Here is a 19,852-nt window from a genome sequence, read left to right on the forward strand (position 1 = left end):
AGTATGTAGAAGCAATGGAAATTCATTTTCATTGGAGATGGAGATAAAGTAAAGATATACTTAAACAGGTAGATGTTATCACTCAGTTTACATTAAAATTGGGGTTTGACATAAAGTACTGTGCAGAAATCCTGGGCCAACCTTTGTTTCCTTATATTTTGCTTCCAATGAGCTGTAAACTGTCTTTTAATTTGCTAAAGATGTCTATGAAGTAGCAGTTTGTAAGGAAGGGAAACTGGGAGAGAAGTCCGATGTACGCCAAAGTACACAAGAACTAGACCGAACATCAGTGGCAACGGGTCTGATGAAGTGATGGATGCAAATTTTACACTTTTTGTTCCATTCATCATCAGTATTTCCCGAAATGGTCTGGAGAGAAGTACAACAGTGAGTGTCTGCGGGCATCTGTAAAACATGTTGGAGGCTCTGTCATGGTTTGAGCTGCATTTCAGTCAGTGGTGTTGGAGATTTTGTTAAAATTTATGAATTATGAACAAAGAAAAGTACCATAAGAGTTTGATCCACCATGTAATACCATCTGGAAAACATCTGATTAGCAGCCCATTCGTTTGTCAGCATGACAGTGACCCTAAATAATGACAATCGGTCATGGATTGGCCTCCCCAGAGCCTGGACTTCAACGTTATTGGATTTTAAAAATTAAAAAAGACATGGGAGAAAGGTTGTTCAAGGCCATGTTCAGAGTAGATCTGCACACAAGTCTGCATGGGGGGTGTCAGTACACAAACATAAGCTTTATGTGGTTTTTGTTTGTTTGTTTGTTTGTTTTTTAAGAAAAAACCCATTGGGCAATATATCAGATTTTTAAATCCCGAAATATCAGGATCTATTATGTAGCCTGTTACCACTGCAAGCCACTTTGCAACCCACCAATAAAACAACTTTTTTTATGCAGCTTCTGACTTTAATCAGAGTTGTATCTGTGTTACATAAAAGGCCACCAAATTTTAATTACTACATGTGAAAATTAAAATCTTTATTTAATTTTTACTATAGTGGTCAAAATACCTGTAAAATACATCAGTCAGTGTTTAATTGTTCATTAGTCTTTGCCCCAATTTTTTTTTTAAATTATTATTTTTAAACAAATTACACTCAGTGTAAGTGTAGGGGTGTGGAGTTCAGTAAATATTAATGGTAGAAAAGCATAAAAAAGAACCATTTTACATTTAAGTCTTAACTATGTGGAGGACTTATTAAATGTCACAGATATCATCCATCCCAGTATTTTGTGACGACCATATCACACACAAGGTTTTCACTGAAGATGAACACAATCTCATTGTGTTAGACGTTTATTGTTACCAACAGCGTACGTACCGGTGAATTAACCATACTGCTGTTCAGTAAGTGGCTAAAATGCTGTGCTCTTTTCTAATGTTTGTTACTTTGACAACATCAGATCTGATAACAAAGTGCTGCTGCCGTTCTCCTTCTGTTTGTGCAGCAGCCTGTTATAGATTGTGGCCCTGCCAAGTTTAACTCGCATGTGATTAACTGCTTTAATTTTCATACTTTCCTGTGTGTGTTTCCTGCAGACTGTGAAACAGGAGAGGACGTGGTGTGTGCGCTCAGAGAGTGGCGAGCTCCTCCAGGGTCTACTGGCCTGGGTCAGAACACAGTGGGAGGCCATGTTCGGAGTAAAACTGCACACAAGTCTGCAAGACAAAGCGGCGTAATTGGGGTGGGGGGTGGGGGGGTGCAAAGAAAGAAAAGTTATAGACTCTGTGTGTGTGTTTTGTAAAGTTGTATGGTGCCGGGTAAAGTTTGGTGAGCATGAGCGAGTGTGTCTTTGTTTTCTCTCTACGCAGTCTGCACTCAGTCTGGTCCCATTATGCTTGTTGCTTTAAGCCAAGAACTTGGAAATGATTGCACTCATTCATGTGGCACACAAGCCTGTAAAAGCACTGGTTGCATAATTTTTCCTCCAGATACCATCCCACTGAACTTTTCTACAGCTGGAATGGAGTGTGCCTTGTTTCTTTTGTTGATGCTGTGTTGTCCTAATGAAATGCACCTTAATGCATCACATGCTGTTCTTTGATCGTCTGTAGCATCAAGCTAATATGGAGCAGATTTGGGGGGGAAGGTTTGGAGTTACAAGCATTAAGTCAAGGGAGGGAAACAAATGTTCTGTCTTAGGATTTGTAGGGAAGTAATGCAAGGAGCTGAGCCTAGAATATGTCAACCCCCTTTGTCCGTTTTTTTTTTTTTTTTTTTTTTCCCTCATCGTCTTAGGGTGCTTTGCATCACGCGGTCAACACGAGGCTGGGGGAGCCTCTGAAAGGCCAAGGTTCAAGACATTGTCGTCAAAGAATTTGCACGCAGTTTTCACCCAATTAAGGTCTTGTGATGTTTCAGACATTCGGTGAACAGTAGCACTTCTCGTGTTTAAACATTTTGAAAAAGATGTTTATTTTAATTTGTAATTCGGGTTTGGTTGATTGGTTTATTTTCAGAGCATTTATCAAGGGCGGGGAGAAAGATCTGTTTTGACATCAGGCACTGTCATTATTCAGTAAATGTGATGGATAAACATTATCTCAACTGAATCCTTGTTTATTTAGTTTGTACGTCGGTTAAAGCTGTAAGACAGAACGTCTACAGCTGTGTTCATATGTAACCACTGTAATGGGAAACTGTACATATCAGTTACAGCAAAGGTCAGCAGTTAATTTAGGTCTACTAATGTAATTTATTTCTTTCTGTGCTTTTTTTTCATAACGGGTTTATGCAGAAGACTGTGTTTTATTTTTATATCAATGTGATGCCAATGATGCATATAATTGACTAAAGAAAGTGATGTGTTTGGAAGTGAAGTGAAGTTCATTTTTTCGTAGCCACACCAAGGTGTGATTACTGCCAAACTTGCTGAATGAAGAAATCACCTATTATAGAACTGGTCTGATAAGTGAAGCAGGCTAAAAGATCTCAAAAAGCAACATATCCTGCCACAATCTAAAGAAACGGCAAAGACAGCTATGAGTCTGGAAAGGGTTGCAAAGTCATTTCTAAGGCTTTGGGACTCCACTGAACCATGTAAAGAGCCATTATCATGCATCCTACCGAAATTACTCCAAGAGCGCATCAATGACTCATCGTTAGGAGGTCACGAAGGAACCCAGAACAACATCTAAAGAATTGCAGGACTCATTTGTCTCAGTTAAGTTCAGAGTTCAAGGAGAAAACCACTGCTGACCAAAAAGATCACAAAGGCTCGTATCACATCTGACATGAACTAACAGCATTTCATAAAAAGATCATCACACCAACAGTCAAACGTGGTGGTGGTAGTGTGATGGTCTGGGGTTGCTTTGCTGCTTCAGGATGACCTGCTGTAATTGATGGAACCATGAATTCTGCTCTCTGCCAGAAAATCCTGAAGGATGATGTCGGACCATCAGTTCATGCCCTGAGGAGCTGAGGAACACTTGGGTTATGAAGCAGGACAATCAACCAAAACACAGCAGCAAATCCACCTCTGCATGCCTCAAAAAAAAAAAAAGAAATTAAGGCTTTGGAGTGGCCTAATCAGTCCAGACTTAAGTCTGATTGAGATGCGTTGGCATGTGGCTGAATTAAATCAATTCTCCAAAGAAGAGTGGGACAAAGTTCCACAACAGTGATGCAAAAGACTCATTACCAGTTATCACAAACACTTGACTGGCATTCTTGCTGCCAAGAGTGGCACAGTTAGTTATTGACTTTAGGGGACAGTTGCTTTTTCACAGGTAGGTCTGGATAACTGTATCCCCTCAACAAATGAACTTGAACATGAATGAACAAACTGCACTTAGTATTTACTCAGGTTATCTAACCTTTAAATGTCTTTGATGATCTGAAACACGTGACAAATATTCAAAAACTATGAAATAAGGAAGGGAGCAGCACTGCAAATGTGAAGTGTATTGAATGTGCTTTACTAAAAACTTACTTTAAAACATTTGCTAACCTAAATTTGAAGGGGACCTATTCTGTTTATTAGCATTACCAGACCAGTGTTTTCCAGGCAGTTAAATAGTGTAGCGATGTGTTAATCACAGTTCGTAAGTAGTGCTTATTTTTCTCAAACTGTGACCTGATAAATGTATACTGTCTGAAACAAGTCGTTTTAAAGTAAATGGAGTAAGATTTAATTTATATAGCATCTTTCAAGATAAATATCTCAAAATTCTTCACAACCAAAGTGCCAAAAACGTAAGAGCAAACAGTTTAAAAAGATTAGTTCTGAGCTCATAGGTCACTGAGTCCACAGATCTGAAGTTCCGAGCGAGAGAGCTCCAGAGTGTGGGAGTCTTTAGTTCTGAGCATCAGCAGGCACTGGTCACATGATCTCATGGACTTGCTGGGGTGTATGGATGTAAAAGTCACAACCAGAATCTTAAAATGTGTCCTGAGGTTAATGTGAGCCAGTGCAATGGTGTGAAAGGACCCTCCCACTCCCTCTAAGTCTTACAGTTGGGTGCCTCTCGCAAAGTGCAGTTACACTTGTCCCTCGTGATACAAATGTCCCAGTGACTTCTGCCGCCTCCCGGTCTCAAACTAGGGATGTTTGATGTGTTAGGCAAATGTGTGGCTGAGATGACCGTCGTACAGATCTGGGAGTAGAAAACAACCATCCGAAACTGAGTGTTTAGAACTCACTGAAGCCTTTGAAGGGATTAACTTGCACATATGGTGACCTCGTTATTTGAAACTACAAACTTTAATTTAGAGAAGAAAAGTCAGCACATTATAATATTCTGCTTGGGGTTTCAAAGCAAGTCTTGATTGTTTAAGGATGTTTATGTTATGTTTCCCGTTAGCCACTTGAAGCCAAACTGTCGAGCTTGTTCCTGTAAAGTGAAGCTTACTGTGAGTCCAAACCAGAGGCCACCAGGCAAGGTAGGCAACTGCTGGGGGCCCCTGGCCCAGCAGACAACACATTTTTATAATTAACTGATGGAAATTATGAAATTTAGATTCAAAGAAATTTGGACGGGGCACTAGAAGTTACGCTAAGTTAAGATAAGATAAGATAAGATGGCCTTTATTAGTCCCACAGGTGGGAAATTTGTTTTGTTACAGCAAAAGTGCAAAGTTATGTAGCAGAAATTAGAAAACACTGGAGTGCAATAAAATACAATAAAATAAAATAAAATACTATATACAATAGAATAAAATAGAAATACAAATACTATATACAACTGAGTAGGAAAATACAAAAACACAACTTCGTCAGAAGAAGAATTGCACGTATAGCAGTCTTATTGCACATGTGTGGATGTGTGTGTTTGATCAGCTGCAAAAGTCTTTATTGTAGAGTCTGACAGCAGTGGGGAGGAAAAACCTGCGAAATCTCTCCGTCCCACACCGTGGGTGCCGCAGTCTCCCACTGAAGGAGCTGCTCAGTGCCGTCACAGTCTCATGCATGGGGTGGGAGATGTTGTCCAACAGGGATGACAGCATAGCCGCCATTCTCCTGTCACTCACCACCTCCACTGGGTCCAGAGGGCATCCTAGAACAGAGCTGGCCCTTCAGATCAGCCTGTTCAGTCTCTTCCTGTCCCCAGCAGAGATGCTGCCGCCCCAGCAGACCACACCATAAAAGATGGCTGAGGCCACCACAGAGTCATAGAAGGTCTTCAGGAGAGGGCCCTCCACTCCAAACGACCTGAGTCTCTGCAGCAGGTACAGCCTGCTCTGCCCTTTCCTGTAGAGGGCGTCTGAGTTATGAGTCCAGTCCAGTTTGTTGTTCAGATGAACACCAAGGTACCTGTAGCTGTCCACAGCCTCGATGTCCATACCTTGGATGTTCAGTGGTTGCAGTGGAGGATGCTTGTGCCTGCGGAAGTCTACCACCAGCTCCTTGGTTTTACTGGCATTGATCTGGAGGTAGTTCAGCTGGCACCAGTCCACAAAGTCTTGAGTCAGTCCTCTGTACTCCTTGTTGTCCCCATCAGTGATGAGGCCGACTATTGCAGAGTCATCAGAGAACTTCTGCAGGAAGCACTGGGTGGAGTTGTGGGAGAAGTCTGCAGTGTAGATGGTGAAGAGGAACGGAGCCAGAACCGTTCCCTGTGGGGCCCCCGTACTGCAGACGACCCTGTCCGACACACAGCCCTGAGTCCTCACATACTGTGGTCGGTCGGTGAGGTTGTACTGATGTGTACATTATTGTGCTGGATGTGCAGTCTGGTGTGCTTATTGTATTTTCTGTATTGATAATGCAGACTTTGTGGTTTCATGGTGCTAAAATCTGCATTTTTTTCATTATGTAAAACTCTTAAATGGACAGTGCAGGCACAGTGCACATTAGTTTAATCATCTGTATTGGAACGATTACATCGCTTCTATCAAAAGAAAACAGAAAAGCTGTAGATTGAATGCTGCCTGTAGGCAGGAGCTCAACGTAGAGCTACTATCCTTCCACACAGTTGAGATTTAATTTGACTTGGACACCTTCTAGGCAAGTTGTCCTGGCCATGTCCCATGAGGAGGAGGCCACAGGACCCAGGACATGGAGAGATTACATCTCTTAGCTGGCTTGGGAACTCTTCGATGTCCCCTTGGAAAAGCCGGAGAAGGAGGACCTTTTTGCTTAGACTGCCACACTCACAAGCTAGACTTGAATAAGTGGCAGAAAATGGATGGATGGACAGATGGTAAACACCCAAGAAGACTGTTCAGAAGTTGAATTTGAGGAATTCTGTAAAACGTTTTAATTTAATGTTATTAACATGTTGTTATGAGTACCTTATACTATATCCCTTACTATATCACTGACTTATTTTTGTGGCACCAGCAGCAAAGAGAAAGATAAGGTGCCTATTCCAAAGGCTGATAATGCCACGGTATTGTTCCACATTTAATGTATTATATTGTAAGTGCACTCTACTCCAAAGAGTCCTTCTTATGTTGTTATCCATGTTTCTTTTTTCATTTCAGTTCAGTCAAAAAAATTATGACATTATTTATTTATTTAAACATTTCTAACACAAAGACGATAAAGTCAGAGGTTGGAGGGGCCCCCTGTTAGTATGTGCCCTGGGCCCCACCAGACTCTGGAATCGCCACTGGTTCAGGTTCAGCTCTGTGAAAGTTAACCACCTTCAAAGTGCAATTATTTTTTTTAGTCATTGGTGTTTTACATATGCTGTGCACATGCTTGTTGAAGCACTGGACAAGCTCCAATTGCAGCCACGTGGCTGAGGAAACCCCCCCGATCCCTCTAAACCAGTGAAGAGCAGCAGGTTTAGTGTTCCTCCTATAAGTCTGATTCAAACAATAAACAGCAACATATTTTGTGGTCGATTCCTTTTATTTACTTTTTAAATTTCAGGTGCAGTTGCAGAGGCTGCATACCAGCAGAGATGCTTGCAGCTTAAGATGTTTAAATGTGTTCCCAGCTGATACATAGAAAGGTTACAGCTCCTCCTTTCCCAGTCCACAAATTAAAAAGAAGCGAAGCAATTAAAGGTCATTAGGACTGCAGCTTCGGTGCAGATGGAATCTGACGATTTCAAATAGCACTAACAATGTTAGCATTTGAACTGTACTGAAACAACTTGCGAGCTTATACTAAGGAGGTGTTGTTAGTTTGATTATAGTAATGAGTTTTCTAGTTCTTAAGCAGCTTAAGCAGCAGCTTATTAAAGAAAAAATAGAAGGAAGCAAAGAAGAGAGGCACATAAAACATTTATGGTGAAGTTATACTGTACATCATTAATTCCACTTTATGGTTCTGATATGGCATCTGGGAGCATTTTGCTCACACTCACATTCCCATAATAAGCCATGCATTTCACATTTTTATTATCTTTCTCCATGTGGTAACCGTTTTCTGTTTCTGTTTCTCTGTAAACTCCTTTACAGCTCATTTTCTTCCTGAGGATCGGAGCCTCCTCCATCTTCTTTGCGAGGAAATACTGAAGCCCCTTCTGCTTTTTTTTTTTTTTTCCTGTTTTCTGTTTTTTGGCTTACAATGTGGTGAAATTAATGATCCCAGAAAGTCAGCCTTGACTAACCCATGAGTCATAATGATTGCATGCTATGAATTTATGTCAGAAAGGTTTATATTTTGGGGAGGCAACAAAGCATCTGAGGCGGATACTTAATCACTGCCACAACTACGCAGGTGGGCTGAAATTAAAAGTGCTCTTTATTAGTACTGAGTCCCTCCCTTAATAAAGCTGTTAATATATTCTCTGCAGGGGTGTCAGCAGGAATTTTGAGCCCCGACAAAGACGTTGCCAACCCCTGTGATGAGTTTGTCGGAAACCAGCTAACTCCAGTGTCATTTTCTGCACGTCTCTTGTCATATTTTCTGCGATCCTGCATATGTCCCATTCACTTTAAAAGGATAAAACGTGCAGGCGAATGAGTTCATGCCTCCCTAACACCATATTTGAGCAGCAGATGAAAGCAGGGAGAGGATAGTTAGTATGAAAGGGAGCTGGGATGGAGCCATGGCGCAGACATCTGGCCGGACTCTACTTCCCACAGGCTCCTCCAAACATTTCAGGTCCTCTGGTAAATCAGGAGCACTACAGCTGCACTGTGCATGACAGCAAGAAATCTGTTGTTTTGCCGAATGCTCGAGTCAACTAAATTCTTGGATGGTGGGCCTCCTCGTGTAAAAGCTGCAGTCACGCAGTGCTCTGTCAGGCCAAACTGTGGTCCAGGAGGAGGATAATACAGGGGTCCTCAGCAGAAAGACAAACTATTACATTATGGTGGTAGTGTTACACTCTGTGTGCTTTTGTTTTTGCATAAAACAAACAAGAACGTGAAGAGATAAGCAAGAATCGAACTGAAGAAATGTCTCCAGTGGTGTGTCTTTGGCCTTACTTAAAGGGGACCTTCCATGATTTTAAACAGCAAAAAATCAGTAACAGTTGTCTAATCTTCCGTGACTCTCGGCGAGCTTTGAAGGCTTCTCAAAGTGATGTCATCTCAGACGAGAGTTTAGAAACCGCAGATACTGATCTTCGAACTGGACGTGAAGCTTTAAAGACACGGGGCACTTATCGGGAAATGAGGGTCTGATGAGAGATGCTATCGAACTGTGTTATGGGAAGGGTTGGATCCAGCATATCTCTGCCCCAGTTTTGACCTGTGCTAATCTGTCTCACACGAGTCCTCCTTTAAATGTGTGCCAGGTAATTAGGAACACCTTTATGAAGGTCCATAAAGATTATAATGTTCAGATTAAAATGATTGCTTTATTAATCAATTATTTTTTTTATTTTTGACAGCTGCTTTACAAAAAGAAAAAAAATAAATGTAAACTATGTCTTAATTTTAACTTAAAAAAAAAAAAACCTATGTAAATTTATTACAAAGATAAATAATTACAGTCATTTGTACGGTGGCTCAGAGAGGTCAAATGAACTGCAACTTGGGAAAACACCAGGATATAGAAAAAGGCTGCCAATGCACATAAAACACAAAAGAAATAGGGAAAAAAAAAATGTTTCAAAAGCTTAATAACAATAACAACAATAATAATAATAATATAGAAACAAAAATTAAGTGTTTCTGGGGACACAGCTGCATGACCAGGACCAGACAGAAACCAAAACATGTGAAGGACACGCTTAAAAGAAATGAAGGGTTCATCGATGTGGTGAGGAAGAAAAAGATGAAGGTAAAGTGTGTTTTAATCCCACGATCCATATAATACTGTAGATACATGTTTGCTATTTGCTCTGTACTGTTAGCTTGTCACTTCCTCAGCTGGAATTGTAAAATTTGTCCTAAAAAAAACCCAAAGTAAACCAGAAAAACAGAGTTGAAATCAAGTGATGTCTCTAAACAAGAAAAAGAAATGGAGATGATGAATTCAGCCAGTTTTCACAAGAAAGCAGCAGCCGGGAGAATTTCATGGTTTGATCCAGGAGTTGAAGATGTATCATGGCTGCTTTTGGACATATTTCAGGATGTCAGTGAGGCAGTTTGAAATCTTGTTCGCAGAGCTGGACCACACCTGAGAGGCAGAGAAATGATTTCAGAGAGCCGACTGACTCGGAGCAGCATCTAGCTTTATGCCTGAGGTAAAACTGTATTATTTTACTATTTCTATATCTCTGCATCATTGTATAGTCCTGTGCACACGTTGAGCTATGAGCACGCTTGTTACCAAATGCATCAATCTGATTGGTCATAAAATCAGAACGATTTCGCTTGGTTAAAAAAAAAAAAAGTAGGCCTATTGTTGTATTACTGTAAGGCCTTTACCTTTACCTTGAGGCAACTGTTATTGACATTTTGCATTAAGAATAGGCAAGTGCAAAAAATATTTATAATGCACGAAATATTTGCACAGCCTTACCAGAGATATTATTTTCTTGTAATTACTTAACAAAAACAAAAAACAGTATTTTGGGCATTTTTCGGCCTCCATACCAAGTGGCTTCCCTGCTGTGACATACCTTTCGTGTCGGTATAGAGACTGCGGTTTATCCGGGACATTGCGAAGACCTATAGGATTCCCCTGGTTCTTCACCGTGAGGGCAGAACGGTAGTCGGGCAGCTCAAGTTTCAGATGAGGGGCCTCCTCTTGTTCTTGAATGGGGCCGAGTTACGTGGAGGAGGTGCAGCAGGAGGAGGAGGAGGGAAGCAGGAGCCTACAGGAGTCGCAGACCTCTCTTTCTTTTGTGCTCTCGTTCGGGACCCCAACACATGGGGTCAACGCGGGCTGAATGGCTTCATAGTGAAAGCTGCCTCCGACGCAGACGCAGACGGTCGGCGTGAGAGAGCGAGCGCGCGCGCTAATTAGAAAAACCTGGTGAAGCAATTAAGCGCAAGGAGAGAAGCTGCGCACCGATTGTAGTGCAGAAGGTGAGTGTTTGGTCTCGAGAAAAGTTAGTTAGTGTCGTTTGGTTTTCCTTTTGGAGCTTAGCTGAAGCAGACTGGAGTTTGTATTTTTGTTGTTGTTTTTTTGGAACCCGAGAAGTTTGTTTATTATTTATTTGAAAGAGCAGGGTTTAGTCTAAATGCCCCGAGTAGGTCCGCGTGGCGAGTTTTGAAGCTGTACGTGCCGGAGTGTCAGTGGTGAGTCTTCCTAAATTCGTCAGTTTTTAGACTAAGGGGAAAAATTTAACACATGGAGACTTTGTGAACGTCACCATTAGTGCAGCTCGCAACATTATGAGATCACACAGTGCAAGGAAAAGGTTCTTATATGTAAATAGAAGCTTTTTTTTTAAAGGGAGCAGTTCTTGTGCTAATGGCTGTTTTGAACTTTCAGAAGTAAAGTCAGACTCTGAACTTGATGGCTTCATCTTCTAAGAAGAAGAGGATTCTTGTTTCCCCACTGAAGCTTGGCAGGACTTAGTTTTCCTCCAGGAATGCCACAATTTCCAAAACAATTCAGTCTGACTCAGCAAAGCGTATTCGTAGCCTTCAACAGCTCCACCGAGGAGCTTTTAAACTTCCTTCCAGCTACACAAACCGACATCAATCATGTGCATTGACTCCATTTTCCACTTTAGATTTATTTTTTCTCCCTGCTCTCCTCAAAGTCAAACTCTGTTGTAGACGGCAAAGAAAAAGATGTGATTTGCATTTGCAGATGCTGGATGGTTCTCCTCCTGCTGCTTGGACTGTATCGGGAGTCCATGTGCCCTCTGTCTGCTCCCTGAACCCTAAAAATCCCAGCTTTCTGCTTTTGGTTAGGCAGGAATGTTAACTTTCCCTCTGTCCAGATCCCTTGCCCAAAAAACTCTCCACAACCCACCCCGCTCACAACTCCTGGAGAGCATAGTGAGTCCTGAAGCAGAAAAGCCAGTAAATCTGGGTTTAAACCACATGAGCAAATAAGCTACTGTTTTTTTTGTTGTTTGTATTTGTTTTAAAAGCTGTCTTCAGTGCATCTAGGAGTCGGCACAAAATGCTCAATTTACTCGAGCCAGATGCATGTTTGTCTTAGTCAAATGTATAGCTGAAAGGTGATTGTTTGGTTTCCTTGGTGTCTTTATCTGGAGGGGAGGGCAGTTTTACAGTGTGTTAACAAGGGGTGCTCTAAAGCCCTCTGAGATGAGTAAATTCTGTGCGTTTGCTGCTATCTCAACTTTTTTTTTTTTCCCCCCTCTCCCCACTTCTTTTAGCTCAGCACCTCTAGAAACTCTTAATAGACCCTGAGCATTAGCAGGAGCTGAACTCCCCTCTGGAGCAGCCCTGTGCAAAGTGAACAACAGCTGGAAACTTAAAACTATTCTGAGCCCGTGGCACAAAATTGCATTCCTCCTTTTTTTTCTCTTTGTTGTTTTTCTTTTCTTTTCTTTTTTTAATGTCACCATAGCTGTGATGACACAGTAAATTTTTCTTGTCATTCACCAAACACTCAGCAAAACTCACACATTTGTTTTCTGCAGCTTATTTTTCTTGAGGGGGAGGACGGGATGTTAGGAAATGGTGCAAGAGCACGCAAAGCATATTTATAAAAAATGTTTTTAAATGTGCTGACTTGTTTGGCAGGTCTGCTTCGCCTTCGTAAATTCTGCTGGCAAGGTCACTGGCTTTTTCCAGGTGCTTGTTCACGTGACTGATAAGCTTGGTTAGAAACTGATAGCTGGAATTCAGTGAGGTCAAACTGAAATCTCAGCTTCTGGTTTCTTGTTTTGGCAGAGGAGTCTTTTCTTCTTCTTTTAATTAAAGGTTTTTCCTAATTACACTGAGATTAGATGTCCATTATTGGTCAGCCTGCTCGTGCCTTTCATTGCTTGAGAGATGCTTTTGGTCTGTCTGCGGTATTCTGCATATCCGGTCATGTCCTCAATACATACTTAGGCCAAACTGTTGCAATGCAAGAACAAGTTTCAGTGGAGGAAACCAAAGGCAGTGCTGCCCTCGGGGCGGAGGTTTAAAGGGATAAGTCTGCCTCGCTGAATGAATGCCAGAAAGAGGCTTTTAAATTTCAGCAGCAGCCTTTTCTCTCCTGCTCTAAGACCTCTTGGCTAATGTGCCATCTAAAGGTGGGTTTTGTAACACTGCGTTGAGGGTAAAACGGATGTCACCAGGCAACTGGACTTGTCTTGTGTTTGCTTTTTTTTTTTTTTTTTTTTTCTCTTTTCCCACAGTCAAATTTGTCAGTTTTAGCAAACCAAAGTGTACATTTCCCAGGGATGTGAGTGTGATCCCCTTCTTTGGTAGATGAAGCTTGTAATTTTTTGTTTTCAAAATTTAGTTCTAGATTCAGGGCGACGCTGTTGCAGTTCGAAATCTGAGGGGATGATTTCAGGGCCCACAATTTTTACTGTCTGGAAGTTTTCATAGCTTTGGTGTGGCTTAGTCTCGTGAGACTAAGGCCTTGTTAATATATTTTTTTTTTTTTTTTTTTTTTTTTTTGTGGAATATTTTTCCATTACGCAGGTCAGGCTCGGGCAAGTCACTAACCATTTTTCATCGTCAGGTGCCAGGGTTGGAAAAGAAGGATTTCGCAGAGGACTGGATGATGAACAATGCGCCTGAGTGTCAAACACTAATCTGAGGAGACAAGCCTACAGATGCCTGTAATGGCTAAAGGCTGATGCTGTTGCAATGAGTCATGAAATGCTGCTTATTTTCTTTGCTACACCCTGTGGTCTAAAAGTGTAATTGTAAAGACGAGCGGTTCATAGAGTCCCTTTTTCTCATCCTCCTCCCCCTCTGTGTTGGTTTCAATCAAATGTGTTTGGAAATAAAGTTATGGTGGCGTTTATATCTTTTACAGTGTGTCTGGTGCCCTGTTTGTGATGAGGCTATTCTTTAACCAGAATAGACTGATCTAGGATGTGTTTTGAAATGGAGTTCAGTCAGGCTTTAGCCAGAATTGGAGGGGAAAAACACAAAGCTAATCTTATCTTGATCAGTTATTAAACTGCCACATCAAGTCTAAATTTTATTTCCAGCTGGCTGCTAAAGCTTACAGCCACTGCTGTAAGACTTTTTGCTGCTTTTTGAGTATTTGCCACACTTGAAGGAATTTAAAAGAATAGTTTCTGGCGCTGAGTTGGAGAGCAAATTCCTAGATCTAGTCACTGCTTTAATATCGTAATTCCTGCAGCCTGGAGCCACAGCAGGTCTCCTCAGAGCGAGCTGCAACTTGCCAGTTGCCTCTTTGATTCTGATTAAGCATCTCCAGCTTGGCGTGGCAGTGAGGTGTAAGAATGTTGGATCACCAAAATGCTGCTAGGGACTAGTGCACTCTGACTGATTCACATTTTAAAGACCTGTATGTCTGAGAGGGCCTCGTGTAACTTCACACCAAATGTGTGGCTTTTGTTTATTTATTTATTTAAGATTTGTTGTGGAGACTTTTTTGGAATGCCTGCATTTCCAAACGCATGGTTTTTAATCTCCTTTTGGGTGTGAAAGCTTATCATTTGGTTTCTTCTAGTGACTTTCAGTTGAAGTAATGCTTAAATATTTAACTTAATTGAATAAGAGCTCAAAACGTCTATTTTCAGTACATACAGAGGTCCTTTAACAAGGATGTGAAAATTGTGAATTAGCTTTATTGTTTAAAGTCATCACACTGCTTGGATGTTTTGTTTTTGTCCCCTCCAGCATACAAAACATCTTATCTGCTGTGGGCACTCAACAAGGCATTCCTATTATTTTAATTTTTTTCTCCCCTGAAATCAGACGTCTGTAAATGTAATATTTTGTCAAGCAAAACTATATAAACACAAACTGTGTAAAGGTCTCGGGGAAACAAACTGTACTGATATTCGAGCAGCTAGAAACTGTGATTATATTTTCCACCCATTTAAGAAAAATAAACTGTTATTGAAATAGTTTGATTACATTTCTGTGGATCAGCCCATAATTATTCAGCTAATTGTTTCATATTTAATGATAAACATCTGCTGTATGACCATCTGTCCACAAAAGCTTCTTTTAGTTGCTGTGATCCTAAAATAAGAGACCTGCACAAACCCCACAGATTCACAGGCTGCTGTTCTTGCTCACTTTGATTTTATGAATACAAAACGAAGTTTTCCCGTCACTTCTCAGTCTCATGCTTTTGTTTTGAACCCAGAGCTAACTTAGGGCTCCGATCACCTTGGCACCATGAGTTGGAGCTTTCTAACCCGTCTGCTGGATGAGATATCCAACCACTCCACCTTCGTGGGCAAGGTCTGGCTGACTGTGCTCATCATCTTCCGCATTGTGCTGACGGCCGTTGGCGGCGAAACCATCTACTATGATGAACAGAGTAAATTTGTCTGCAACACACAGCAGCCTGGTTGTGAGAACGTGTGCTATGATGCATTTGCGCCGCTCTCACATGTCAGATTCTGGATCTTCCAGGTGAGCTCTAGCAAAAGAAGGCTGTCGGTGTTTACTTTACTCACACAAAACAGTACTGTTAATGTCAACATGTATACGTTTACCTCCAGGTGATCATGATCACCACCCCAACCATAATGTACCTTGGATTTGCCATGCACAAGATCGCCCGCATGGAAGAGACGGACTTTCGGCCGGGCCCAAAGCGGAAGAAGAGGATGCCAATCATCAAGCGTGGGGCTGCGAGGGACTATGAAGAGGTAGAGGACAACGGAGAAGAAGACCCAATGATTGCTGAAGAGATTGAACCAGAAAAGACAGACAAAGCAGAACAAAGTAGGGCAGCAGTACGTCTTTCACAAAGCATCTTTAATGTTCTGTCTAATAGATTACAACCCCAGCTTGATACTAAGTTGGATTCTAATGTTTCTGTTTTCAAGGCTCAGAGAAAAAACATGATGGTCGCCGGCGGATCTTGCGTGACGGCCTGATGAAAGTCTATGTGTGCCAACTGCTGTGGCGCTCTGCCTTTGAGGTGGCCTTCCTTTTCGGGCAGTATATTATGTACGGCTTCGAGGTAATACCCTCCTACGTCTGCACTCGTTCTCCGTGCCCGCACACGGTGGACTGCTTTGTTTCCCGTCCCACAGAGAAGACTATCTTCCTGCTGGTGATGTACGTCGTGTCCTTTCTCTGCCTTCTCCTCACCATCCTGGAAATCATCCATTTGGGTATCGGCAGCATCCGTGACACTTTCCGTAGGCGGGCCACCCTCAACACACGCACCTCCCGTCCACCGGCCTCACGCTCCATGCCTACAGCTCCACCAGGATACCACGCCACCATGAAAAAGGAGAAAATGAAAGAGCTGAGGGACTTGCCAATGGGTGATTCCGGGCGAGAGAGTATTGGGGATGAGGGCCCCTCGTCCAGGGAGCTGGAGCGGTTGAGAAGACACCTGAGGTTGGCCCAGCAGCACCTGGACCTTGCCTACCAGGTGGATGAAGGAAGTCCTTCACGCAGCAGCAGCCCAGAGGTGAACACAGCGGCACAGACTGCTGCAGAGCAGAACCGTCTCAATTTTGCCCAGGAGAAGCAAGGAGAGGCGAGCGAGAAAGGTAAAGAAGACGCTCGGGCCTCCATTCGACACACTGAATTTGACACAGATGAACCAGGAGGTAGAGTTCAGCCTTAAATAATCAAAACCAAATCATTTATTTATATAAAAGGCCAACCATTCAGCTAAATGTGGTTCAGGTTTCTCAAAAGTAAGGGTTTGCCACTCTTCTGTTTTGTATAACTGTAAATTAACATCATTTGGGTTTTGGACTGTTAAAAATTGAAGAAAATTAGTTGCAGCTCTAAACCATGGAGAAAATATTTGGAAGAGGAGTATTGCCAGCATATAAAAGTACTTTTTCTATAAATAAATTAGGGCTGGAAGATGTGATTAATCAGCTAAAATCATAGACTCTGTGAAACATGTAGCCACAGTGACCTCACCCACTGGTTTGTGGGTTTGCATTTTGAAGCCTCAACTTTAGCTTTATGGCTGCTGCCATCTTGCTTGTCTTAAGACTGAAGTGACCATATTTGGGCAAGATGGTGGAGTGTTAAGGTATTAGCTAATGCTAGCCTAGCAAGTTTGGTTGGAAAGCTGCATATGGAATTTAGGGGTGCATTGCCCAGTCCGGGTTAGCTTCTAAGTGACCTACAGATATATTATTAGATTTTAACTTAGCAGACTGAAGCACAGACTATAACAGGTTGTGAGTACAGTTAACTGTACAAAGTAATTATTTACCAGGTGATTGCATCATTATGATGATAATGGCTGCCAACTACAGCCGTCTTCTTGCACCAAAGTGGTATTAAAACAATTAAGTAGTCCTATCGTGACTTGGAATAGTGTGTGGGTTTTTCTTTTTTTTTTTTTCTTTTTTTTTAATGAGCCTCAAGTGGCCATTGGAGGAACTGCAGTTGTAGAGATCCAACCCTTCATTGTTGGCTTTCCATCATTTAGTTGCTTGAAATTTTGCCCAGTCAGCACTCTAAAATTCAAGGATGGCACAAACCTTAATATTTGGCACATGGAAGCCAGAGAAGAATATTGAATCTTTCGACTTCCAGCCGATTATGTAAATACAGGCTTAACTTTGGACTTTATGTCAGATTAATATTTATTTTTTGTGGTTTATTTCCTACTTTGGTTTGACCTAAAAACATCAGGAAAAAAATCAATTTTAAGTGAACATGCAAGCTTAATAATCTCTGGTCTCTTTATCTTCTAGGGATACATGCCTGAGCGTGCTTCCTGCCTCAAACGTCTGTCCTTTCATTCCTACTGGCCTTAAACACATGGGGGAAGCACATATGGGAATGCAGTCAGACCACTGAGGGAGACCAAAGTGTGTGTAATGTGTGTGCGTGTGTTTGTGTGTGGGGATGAGAGAAATGTGCCTTTCAGTATTAGAGGTCAGTTGAAAACAAAGAAATGCTGACCGAGCTGTGTTGCGACAAATGGTTAATTTCCACGACTCTAAACTTGAAAGCTTGCCGACCTACATCCAAACTTTGACTGTGCCTTTGGCTAGACCTCGTCTACCCCATGTTCCTTCGTCATCTGTTTTTTGTTGCATTGCAATAACCTGTCCATTTAAGACCACGCAAGGATTATTGTAAGCTTCAGCTGAGTGTATTTTTTTTTCTTTCTCTTTTTGTTTGGTTCACAAGAGGGGTTGGTTGTTTTTTGTTTTTTTTGTTTTTTTTGGTTTTTGTTTCTGAATGTTGATGTCTCACTTGGTTGAAGCTTATTGGCCTCAAATCTTAAACATGACCTTGTGTTATGTAATGTTTTTGAGTATGTGGAGAAGCTTGGTAAGTGGCGCTTAACCTGTACTGGATGAGTCATCTTTAATTTAAATGTTGGGAATTATTGGTGTATTAGCCAGAAGTCATTCCACTTCAGAAATGTTTGACAGATATATTTTTTTCCATTTCTTTTCAAAGTCTATTTACCCAAATCAGCCAGAAATATTTACCTGGGAAATGCTTGAATTCTTAATCAACAGGAACCGTTCCACACATTTCCAACAATCATCTTTGTACAATCATTTTATTTTACCGGCCTTTAAGTTTTTTTTTGTTTGTTTTGTTTTTTTGACCAAACGCTGTAGGCTAGTGACATTTCTGTAGAAGGAAGTGTTGTCATGCAAATACCACCTCAGCATTTCAATGTTAATCCTTTCCTAAATTATGTTCTAAAACAAATATTTAGTGTTCATTGGGGCAGAAAGTTGGAAAATAAATTCACTTTTTGTGGTTTTTCATGCTAACTGGCTAGAAACATCTGTCTTCTGGGGCACTGTCAAACATGTAATTCCACCCTTGTCTTTAGAAATTTACATTCTTCTTTAGTGAGACATATTTTCCGTCCTTGACATGCAACCTCTTTCTCCTTCGTGCTGAAACACGGATGCCTTTGTGCATCCCGGGAAAGGAGGAGGAAGAAAAGCCAAGCTGAGGAAAGGATGACAGTTTGCTGACGCACAGCCTGGTGCCATGTAAACATGTAATCTTCAACTCACCGTGAGATTCATTCCTTCCTTTTTTTTTTTTTTTTTTTTTTTTTTTTTTTCTTTTTTCTTTTGTGTGTTCAGTAGCTTTCAGTATTCATACAGTTGAAACGTTTTCATAGTCGGTTTTATATCCTGGAAAACAAAGTGCAGATCGCCAAAGAGCTGTTGCTGTATTCTTATAATCATCTCACTTCCAGTTTTGCTACTTATTACGAGGTACGACATTCAAGTTTGAGTATAGTACTTTTTTTTTTTTTCTATTGCAAGTTTTGTAGTTATTGTAACTGTAGAGATTATTTTGTCTTCAGAGTAAATAAATATATTTGAAATGGTTTACTCCTGTCCTTGATTTCTTTTTTTTTTTTTAATAATTGTTTAAACCTGTGGTTGAATTGCAGTCTGCTCAATATGTATTAACATGTTAATTTATCTCAATTAAAATGAAAATTTATTGGATTGTAAAAACAAGTGACATCTGTTAGTTACCCTGACATCTACAGGGTAAGTAATTATTGGTCAGTCATACTGTTTAAGGTAAAATGATGGGTTTTAAAGCAGGCCTACTATGCCCTCCACAGGATTAATCAAGAAATGGCTAAACAAAAGGGGTTTAAATGAGCTATTTCAGTATGTCACTTTGGTTTGGTTTATATAAAAAAAATAAATAAATAAATAAATATTTCAGTGCCCCAATAAGGGAAGAACCAGATTTTCCCATTCTCTCCTAAATATTTGTTCTAATTGTCTCATGATTTACTTGTTAAATTGGCCATTTCCTAATTGATGGTGATGTTATTGATACATAACAAATCTATTTACCTTTTTATGTGGTATGCTAAAATAAATGAAAATGAAATCCCTCGAAATCCACAAATTAAGAGTTTCAGAGGCGCTCGCGGGGGGGGGGATTTCTGGATTAATTCAGGAAGCAAAACAAACATATCGACCAAGTCTTCATCAGGTATGAATTGAGTTTTAAATAATGTGCATACATATCC

General features: G+C 41.0%; 2 protein-coding genes across 8 annotated transcripts in view; both read left to right on the plus strand.

The window, feature by feature from the left end:
* stk11ip (serine/threonine kinase 11 interacting protein) overlaps positions 1-2,835 on the plus strand; it is a 37,624-nt gene extending 34,789 nt beyond the window's left edge. For all 3 annotated transcript variants that reach the window (XM_013276343.3, XM_005457987.4, XM_003453192.5), the window contains exon 26: positions 1,560-2,835. In XM_013276343.3, the coding sequence (XP_013131797.1) occupies positions 1,560-1,700 (141 nt within the window). In that variant the 3' untranslated portion in view covers positions 1,701-2,835. The remainder of the gene's footprint in view (positions 1-1,559) is intronic.
* A 7,623-nt stretch (positions 2,836-10,458) lies between these two features.
* Positions 10,459-19,190, plus strand: LOC100700497 (gap junction gamma-1 protein). Of its 5 annotated transcripts, none has more exons than XM_019352017.1 (6): positions 10,459-10,842; positions 13,375-13,514; positions 15,026-15,297; positions 15,387-15,612; positions 15,717-16,454; positions 17,568-19,190. In XM_019352017.1, exons 3-6 carry the CDS (start codon positions 15,058-15,060, stop codon positions 17,579-17,581), a joined length of 1,218 nt encoding a protein of 405 aa, XP_019207562.1. In that variant the 5' UTR covers positions 10,459-10,842; positions 13,375-13,514; positions 15,026-15,057; the 3' UTR covers positions 17,582-19,190. The 5 variants fall into 5 exon arrangements, with proteins under 5 accessions (XP_019207562.1, XP_013131798.1, XP_003453239.2 ...); XM_025902903.1 differs by lacking the exon at positions 10,459-10,842 and adding an exon at positions 10,849-11,055; XM_013276344.3 differs by lacking the exon at positions 13,375-13,514.
* Positions 19,191-19,852: the final 662 nt, after the last annotated feature.

This window comes from Oreochromis niloticus, linkage group LG23, assembly GCF_001858045.2.
Source record: "Oreochromis niloticus isolate F11D_XX linkage group LG23, O_niloticus_UMD_NMBU, whole genome shotgun sequence".
Classification (NCBI taxonomy): Eukaryota; Metazoa; Chordata; class Actinopteri; order Cichliformes; family Cichlidae; genus Oreochromis; species Oreochromis niloticus.